The following is a 9,956-nucleotide window of genomic DNA, read 5'->3' as shown; positions in this document are numbered from 1 at the left end:
TTTTCCAGCAGGAAATTAACAAAATTATTTTAAAGATGTTAAATAAATTGAAATTTAATTCTAAATATTACATTAAAAAGTTTCTTGTTTACAAAAACTCAGTAAGTAGTACGATTTATAAAGTACAAAATAATGATTTTTCTGCACTTTTATCTTTTTTGTAACCTTCAAAATGAATCGAAATGATAAAATCAAATCTTTTCTCTGAGAAATCTAACATATGCTTGAGTTAGAAAAGAATGTATAAAATCTATTCGAAATTAACAAATGGTTTCACCCGTTTAAGCAATATGTTGAGGCTCTTCGTTTTATCCCTGTCCATAGCCATAGTGTGGGGACACGCCGCACTTTATGAACCGCCCGGAAGATCTTCCGCGTGGAGATTTGGATTTAAAACCCCAAGAAATGACGATGATGCTGAAATTTATTGCGGAGGGATAACAGTAAGATTATTTGATTCATAAAACTTTTGTAACATTCGAACTCTTTCTCAATGTTTTTTATTTTACAATATTATTCATCTTTTTTGATATTCTCTATTGGAGAATGGAGTGCTGTTCAAGAGTTTTCCTATCCGCGCACTTTTTTGACTAGATCCACTTCGACACGAAAATAAAGAGTCTGGTTAACATAAGCATAAACAAAAAAAAAAAAAAAAAAAAAAAAAAAACTCAACAAGATCAAATGGAAAAAACGGATGATAATTTTACAACTTCTTGGAGTTGATTGTTTTCCCGACTGAGTTTTAATTTATTTATTTTTATCAGCGTACATTTTTTTAATGTTTTTCCATCATATTAATTTGAAGAATTTTTATGTTCTCTTTAAGATTGACTTATTCATAGTTACTGTCTTGGTGGTGATTTTAATATAAATATAAATACTAAAGAAAGAAAAGAATTTTTAAACATTTTAAGAAATTTATGTATAGTCTGGAACTGAAAACCAATCTAGCTCATTGGACGTCAAGAGGATTAACATGAATTGACTCAGTTTTTGCGACCCATCAACTGAAATGTGGCGTTTATGAAAAACTATCCAGAATAAGATACATTTGACCAATTTATAAACAGTGATCACAATAATGATATCACAATTTTGCAATGCTCTCTTCTTTTGTAATTAATCGTCATTAGATTCCTTTTTACATTAGTTATTAAATGATTAATCATTATAATAATTATTATAATTTGTTACTTTATTTTACTAATTATTATTTACAGTCATTACAACTCATATTTTATTCCCTTTTATAAATTCAATGCACTAGTGGGCTGCGCCCCCTGCTCGCTTACGCTCGCTACGTAATCTTATATGGTTTGCTTCGCAAACCAGGATCACTTCGCTCGCTACTAACTTAGGTACATTGCAAATTCATAAAATTCTAAGAATTCAAAACAATCATTCAAATCCATATAACAACTTTTTTTTTAAAAAAAAATTGCATCTTTTTAGTAAATACTAAGTCATTAAAATAAATTTGAATTCAAATAAATGACATGTAATTCGTTAAACCTATTCGAAATGTGCTATAGTATAAAATCTTAAAGCGTAACAGCACGACTGAGACTCATTTTTCAATGAATAACTAATAACAATAATAAAACAAATAAATTCGTGATGTAAATCAAAAATCGTCAAATAAATTCGTAATAACGTAAATTCGTGAAAAAAAGCGCTTTCGACAAAATACTAAAATAGAGATCTATCGATAAAGACTACTCACTTCTGCCTAGCTTAAGGTTATTTCAGTTTCCGTTTTTAAAAGCGCTATATATTGAGCCACCTCAACTAGATTTGGCATGTGACATTTTTAGCGGCAATCATTGGTCGATTTTCTAGCGTTGCCATTCGGGGAGTTGTAATGAGGCTTTTTTTGTCGCCGTGTAAGAGAAATATATATATATATATATATATATATATATATATATATATATATATATATATATATATATATATATATATATATATATATATATATATATATATATATATAGATATTTATAAATTGAATGCATATGCTTTTATAATTCAAATGTAATCAAGTCCCATAGTTACAGCTAATTATGTAGTCGTTATGTTAACTTTTAAATGAGGAAAAATATAATTGTTTTATTAAATTGAATGCAAATTTTAGAAAAAGTTTATTTCTAAATATCATTTATCGCTTCTATTATTTTATCGGTAAGTAGAAGTAAAATTGCGGAAATATCTAAAATCAAAGCTCTTGGGATCTTTTAATGAGCTTGAAAAGGTCAACATATGGTGTTTATCTTTAAAACTATAGAAGTAGCTTGTAGCTTTTTTTTAGTTATTAAAGATCTTCTTAACTGTATTTCTCATTTGTTAAATTAAAAGCAAAATAGGCAGAATAAGGTACTTGCACTTTAAGACGAAGATCACTGATGCCTACACATGTGACCTATGACGACAGTGCCAGATGATAGCTTATAAGCAAACTGGCGTGTTAAAGTTGAGATAAATTTCTCCACGTGAGTTAGAATGTTAATTAACGTGAAGTTGATTAAAAACAGCCCTGTATCGCGCATCAAATTTACTGAAATATAATTCTTTATCGTCTACTTCCTTTACTTAACATAAATTTATTATTTGTTCATGTATTTTATTGTAACAGAGATATATTTTTGCTATGTGTACTTGACAACTTCAATACACAATTAGTTTACTTATGCTCTACACGGCTTCATGCCTATCTTTGTGCAAAGTAAGAAATACATAGTAAAAGAAACCAAAACTTTCTGAAATAATCTTTGTGTAAGAATATAGAATGTGTCATTTAAGGAAATTGACACTTAGCTTTCTCGAAGTGGAATGGAAGGAGCAGCTGCTGACGTAAACAAATGCCTCGTTTCAACGACCAGACGGGATCGAGATTCCCACACTACGTAACATGCAGGTATCCTACTAAAAGACAAAAATCAGATTTCTTTTGCAATATTTCAAAATTTGATCAAAGAACGCTGGATTCATAACTAAAAAAAGAAAGAAAAAACAAAAAAGATAATAACTGTAAAGTGATCAACATCTGTAGACATAGAGTACAAGAAAACACGGGATAAATCGGGGTAGAATTTTATTAAGGGTAAGTCTAAGTTATATGGCTAGTTTGGACATCTTCTTTATTTAATATATTGCGGCAGAAACAGTTTCGCATTAAAGAGTTTAACTTGTTTATCAATTTAGATAACGCATTGTTTTTTGTGACTGCAAAAAAAAAATTTTTTTTTTAATGTTGATTTTATTTAGGGGTCAAATATTTTTGTGAAGTAGGTATTTTTTTGATTTCAATACGCAGGTTTTATATACATTTTTTTTAACTAGCTGAACCTTTAAGGGACATGACTAAGTCCTGTAGATGTCCTGTAGATAGACTTATCTATGTTCCTGAACATAGGAACATAGTCTATCTACGTCCAATCTATGTTCCTGAGTAAAAAAAAGGAATATAATGGCGGAGTGACACCGTGATAAATTCGGTGACCATATCTCATCTTCAACTTTAGGAGAGATCTACTCGATTATATATTATACGATTCTACAAACTCAGAATTTGATGAATATCAGTGGGCATGCCGTGGAGAAGAATAAGAATGCCACAACTAAAAATGTTGATTGGACAAGATGTGCAAGTTGCATACAGTGGCTCCATTATGAAATATGTTCAAACTTTGAAAACCTTTGCCAAAAAAGTGATTAAGTTTTTTCGAAAATGATGGCTTAAATATACACTTTTGAGTTGTTTGTTAGATTCTTTTGACTTAAACTCCAAGATAAAATTCATTTATTACAACTTATAGAAAAATTTTTATGGTTTGCTGTATTCCATATTTTGACTTCACCTTTCCTTTACTGCCAATTCACTTTGACATTAAGGAGTAATGGCCACTTGTAAATTTGTTCTCAACAAATGTTTTTCATATTTTATTCTCAATATTTTATTAATTTTTTCTCAAAATTTGTTGAACACATGTGCGAAAACTTAAAGTATTCGCGAACATTTCTTGTGTTACTATTCTTAGCACTTTTATTTAGATATGGAAAACCATTACTATCTATCCTAGGCTTACCCCTTTTATTTAATTTTTGAAAAAATCAGTTCAATATAGAATTTCTTTGTTATGAAACATTCAAGTTAAATTACATTCAAATTAAATCTTATCGTTGCTAAACAAGTTTAAAAAATAATTTTATATCATTCAGTTTGGCATCATATTATGGTTTAACTTCTTCCAATACTTCGAACTGTGTAGTAGCGACTGATTCAGCTATTGTATCAATTAACCATTCAGTTAAGTGAAAAATGTTCAATTTTTTTAAAAAAAATTTTCACATTTTTTTTTTTTTGCCTTTATATCGATTTAGATTCGATTAATTTTAACTACTATCTGTTCCAGACATAGGAAGCGCTCCGGTGGCGCAGTTGGTTAGGGAGTAGCTCACACTGCTGATGGGGAACTGGGGATCGTGAAGTTGATTTCGGCAGCCAAATACGCAACCTGCGCATAATGCATCTAACTGTACGCTAAATCCTTTGTGGCTGTCCTCTCATCGGTTGTAAAGTTCAGAGAGAGGGGTACCATCTCAGGTGCTGTTTACTTCGTCTGACCGAAGTTAAAATTAAGCGGCATTCCTACCATGGATGTTAAAAAGATAGAACCCTGAAAACCAGCTCAAGGTTCTAGGTCACGTTAGGTGTTGTGTGTCCAGACATGTGTATGGGGTCGAAATGATTGCAATCTGTTCGTAATAAAGACGATTTTTCAAGAAAAAAACTTAAAATGTTCTTATATCATAAGTGTCAGCTAAAAAACTATTAAGTTTTAAAATATTTCTTGTGCTACATTTTTAATTACTTAAATTTCCTTAAGTATTAAAAGTTGGAGTGTTATGTAATAAGTTCTCCAGTAGTTCAATTAATGAATCTTACTACAGGAGTACTTAAACTGTAAATCTATCACTATTATAATTCAATTCTTTTGCCTGGTTTGACCCGTTTATTAAAACGTTGCTGATTTAACTCATTAAGACACAAATTAGGGTAAAAATACTAAGTTCTGTTCTAAGTTTCCCAAAAGTTTAATCAGTTTTTCTCACTTTGGGAGTGTTTTAAATATTTAAACCTATAAATTTGTCACTTATATGTGAAAAATAGAGATGATTAGGTTAAAAAAAATCACGAATTTAGAGGCTTAGTCATGGTTAAACGGCGTTTTACAATTCTGATAACGAAATCTATTGTTTCATCCAGTTAATTAGTTTTATTGTTAAGTTAATTTATATGTTTTACCAAACCCATAACTACTTTTACAAAAACTATGTCCTTTTTTAAACAATGTTTAATACACCAAATATTTAGCAGTTGAGATCTTTTAAGTAAAAATGAAGTTATGCAATCATGAATACTTTAGTAACTAAATCAATTCACCGAAGCCATTTAAAAAATGTTTCAAGTTGTTCAATTATGATTATATATTTTAGAAACTATGGAGAACCCACAAAGGTAAATGCGGCATTTGTGGAGATGCCTGGGACTTGAAAGAACCAAGGCCAAATGAAGATGGTGGTAAATATGGTAAAGGAGTCGTAGTGAGGACATACAAATCAGGCCAAGAAATCGACGTCAGGATATTTATTGTCGCCAATCATGAAGGCTATTTTGAATTCAAACTCTGCCCCGAGCAAGATGGCGTTAGGGCTGACCAAGCATGCTTAGATAAACATCCTATAGCTATGGCTGATGGTTCGGGTTACCGTTATACTTTGCCTGGAAATAAAAAGGGCAATCTGGATCTGAAATTGAAATTGCCAGATGGTTTCACGTGTGAAAGATGCGTTTTACAATTTCACTGGAAATGCGGTAATTATTTTATAAGTATATTAGTTAGTTTTAAATGGATAAAAAATCTGATGGGACAATCAGTAAACGTAATACATAATTTGATTTAGAGATCACATTTAAAACTATAAACTTTAGTACTTATAAGTTTAGAAAACCACTCAAGATTTGCTAGTTGATTAACGTTCAGCCGTGGTGACTCCGGAGATAGAGCGCTCTCCTCCTAATCAGGTGACTCAGGTTCGAATTTCAACCGAGGCTGGTTGATACGAATTCTACTCTGACCACAGTGCTGATGTAAAATATCCTCAGTGGTAGACAGATCATGCGTTAGAATCCCCTTGCTATGGAGCTAACAGTGGGAGGTTTTCCTCTCCATGTAACGCAAATGCGAGTTAGTTCCATCAAAACGTCCTCCATGACGGCAAAAATTTCTTCCAATGCTTGATCCATGAGTTTCCTTGTGTTCTGGGCTGCGTTCAAAATTACAAGGCTACGGAGTTGAACATCGATAGTCGCTAACTCAGAAATGAGTCTGTGTTCAAAGACGGTTGTAAAATAGAAGTTAATAAAAAACGATTAGTAATAATACAGTTTTTCGTGGAAACTATTTTTCCTTTCTTTTTTTAAACACCAAAATGCTCCACCCCTTCTCACTTTGCTTATCAACTTCCATTTGAAAACCAAAATTTATTTAATTTGATATGTTTCATTTTATTGTTACTTATGACAAAATAAGGTTCACCTCCTTGTTTTCTGCAATTTTTTATTTAATTTAGAGAGCAATTACTGATGTAAAAACAAAAACTTGGTGTCAAGTACACTAACAAGTACAAAACTGCATTTTTCTGGCTTGTAAAGTGGCCCGTCTGGCATTTTTTACTAGAAACTTTTCAGCTGACGGCTTTTTAATATGGAGGGAAATATATTTTTATTTTACTGCATCAAAGTCAGAAACTTTGAAAACTGAGATAGGTTGAAATTAAGTAAAAAATATAACGTTTAAGAGTTATTTATTTGCGATTTTGTTTACATCATCGATATTAATTTGAAATTAAATTAAATGTCGGTATTAACTTAAATTTCACTCCAGAAAATGTTGTTTAATACGCAAAGTTATTAAAAGTGGTAGTGACTATTAATTCGAGGACCTACAGATATCATTTTCATACTTTGCAATTTCACTTTAGTAGTCAGAACTAATTTTATGAATTTAAAAATGTATTGCCCAGGTTTTAAGACTTTGCAAAAAGTACAAGTGAAAGTAAAAAATTAATTTAAGTCTTATAGCTTTAATTAAATAACAAAGAAAATTCCTTTGAGTTTTAAAAAATTTTCTTACTACGTAGTTTTTTATACAAATATTTAAAAATAAACGAATATTATGACTAAAAAAAAATAAAATTCTAATACTATGAATTTAAAATTATATCCTTAAAGTGAGAAAGTTACAATCATAGAAAAGTATACATAATGAAAATTATTTTATTACCTGAGTTGAAGTTCCGATCCATATAAAATTAGCGGCTACTATATATTGTACTCTTCATTCCATCCCAAGAAATGACAGAAATTTCGGGCTAAGACTAAATTTATTTTGTACAAAGCTTTCTTAATGAAAACTAACCAGCTTTTGCGCTTCACAGTGGGAAAACCACGAAAACATTTTACTGTTAGGATGATGACCTCGAGATCATTACATGGATTCGAATCTGTGTAACCTCATTAGAAAGTGAGAGCTCTATCTCTGAGCCTCAAAATATTTTGATAGTTATTCAACAAAATATTACTCCTTATATTTATTTTATATTGTATAAAATTGTGTTAGGCTTAACAATTTTGAATGCAGAAATTTTTTAGACTAAGTTGTTGGTTGCTAAAAAAAATGAAAAATGGGAAATACTAATATATAATTTTAAAAAGAAATATTTGTATAATAGACATAATTTTTTATTATTTTCAAACCTGATGTGATTATTAATTCAATTTTTCAGCCAATAACTGGGGAATTTGTGAAGATGGCAAAGGACGAATGGGTTGCGGACCTCAAGAATATTTCCGAGGATGTGCTGATGTAAAAATTGTGTAATTTAGTTTGGAATTAAAAATATATATATATATATATATATATATATATATATATATATATATATATATATATACATTTTTTATCAGCATTGCAATTTTGTTACTTTATTTTAAAATGGGGTCCAGGGGATAATTTGTTTCACAGCAAGCTCTATATGTTAATTTGGTTGAAAGCAAGCTACAGATGTTAATTCAGTTCAAAACAAATTCAAGATGTTATTATAAAGCAAGTTTCAGATGTCAGTTTATTTAAGAACAAGCTCCATGTGTTTATTTAATTGAAAACTAGATTTAGACGTTAATTTATTGGACAACAAGCTTCGGATGTTAATTTATTTTACAACCATCAGATGCTAATTTATTTAAAACTTAGCTTCAGATGTTAATTTATTTAAAAACTGTTGTAAATTATTTAATTTCAGAAGATAATTTAGTTAGTAACTAAATTTAGGCATTAATTTATTCCCGGGTTAAAACAAATCGAAGTACTCTGGTGGTTTTTGTTATTTATTACGTTTTACTACCTCGATTTCGAGTATGTTTAAGGGACCGAAATATTACATTCAAAATTTCGACTGCTTTTTACCAGACCAAAGTGTTAAAGACTCAAGCTCTGTGTCGTGAAAAAATAATTATTCCTTAAAAAGATTTTATCGTTTCCTGATCGTCAGAAGCTTGTTTTATCACCAAATAGAATTTATCACCAATCGAAACTTCCACCTCTTTCCGATTAAACAATAAATTCCTACTTCATCAGGATGCTATGTGTCTGGGGAAAAAACAGTTGAAATTGCTTCCTGGCCTTTTAAAAGTAGAATTTAAGGTAGTTTTATTCAGCGAAATCCCGACAGCTCTCTGTCATAAAAAAATGCCAAATATGAAACTTAAATGAAGAAATTTAAAAAAAAATGTTCATGAAGGGAATTAAAAGGGTAGGGTCACTAAGTAATAAATTCCTGCTGTGGCCTAACTCCCTTTAGAAGAAAAAAAAACACATTAATTGTGATTTTATATTTAGTGTAAGATAAGCACTATATTAAAGAAGTTTTTAGTAGCTTAAGATGAATTTCTCGAAGTGATTCTTCAATGAGATAAAAAGTTACATGTATATCGTCATGGGTTATCCACTTATTATAAATACAATGCAATAAACAATTATATTTCTTTTGGTGCAATTAAAATTTATCATTTAGTGAAATAAAAAACTCTGAAGAGGAAGTTCTTAGTAACTTAACCGGGCTTCAATGTGATAAAGAATTGAATTTATATTGTTGTGATGAAAAACGTATTCATTAAATTAGAAAGTTAAAAGTTAGTTTAGTTTAATAAAATAAAAATAAACTGTTTGATTCTGTGGTTTTGGTTTAAAAACAGTATAATTTACTGCTTGGTTTTATATTGTCGTTGGTTATCCACTTAATGTAAATACAGTGTAATAAATAATTATATTTCTTTTGGTGTAATTAAAATTTAAATACAAAACTCAGAGGAGGAAATTCTTTGTAACTTAACCAGAATTCAACTGTTAGCTTCAATGTGATAAAGCATTGATATATCGTTGTGATGGAAAGCGTATTCAGTCATTTAGGAAGATAAAAACTTACTGTTTGGTTTGATAAAAAATAATTGGACTAAGATGAGATAAAAATACATTATTAATTGATAAAAGTACTGTAAACGGTGAATATTTTAATAATTTAATCTTAAATTTTTGATTTTTTCCCTTCTTCATTAAAATAAAACATTACATTTGTATCACTGTTATAAAGAGCTAATTCCTTAATTTCGTAGGGTAGGACAGAAAAATATTTTTCGGTGAGATAAAAAAGTGTATTTAGTTTGGTGTGATTGAAATGTAATGATGGAAAAGTATATTTATTTTCATGCACTTTAAGATATATGTTTTTAAAAGTGTTCAGCTATATATAATATGCACTGACAATTATTGATTAAGAAAAACATTTCAAATTTAATAAAGTAAAATGCTATTTTAATTTTAAGTTATTAAATT

At 29.6% G+C, this 9,956-nt stretch overlaps 1 protein-coding gene across 1 annotated transcript; it reads left to right on the top strand.

Annotated features, from left to right (window-relative positions):
* The first annotated feature begins 224 nt into the window (after nt 1-224).
* Nucleotides 225-8,038, top strand: LOC107453294 (uncharacterized). Its single transcript, XM_016070059.5, has 3 exons — nt 225-443; nt 5,500-5,878; nt 7,852-8,038. Exons 1-3 carry the CDS (start codon nt 240-242, stop codon nt 7,944-7,946), a joined length of 678 nt encoding a protein of 225 aa, XP_015925545.3. The 5' UTR covers nt 225-239; the 3' UTR covers nt 7,947-8,038.
* The last annotated feature ends 1,918 nt before the right edge of the window (nt 8,039-9,956 follow it).

The sequence above is a fragment of the Parasteatoda tepidariorum genome, chromosome 4, assembly GCF_982258835.1.
Source record: "Parasteatoda tepidariorum strain Cologne lab strain chromosome 4, Ptep-v5.0, whole genome shotgun sequence".
Taxonomy (NCBI): domain Eukaryota; kingdom Metazoa; phylum Arthropoda; class Arachnida; order Araneae; family Theridiidae; genus Parasteatoda; species Parasteatoda tepidariorum.
This window is presented reverse-complemented; position numbering and strand designations above follow the sequence as displayed.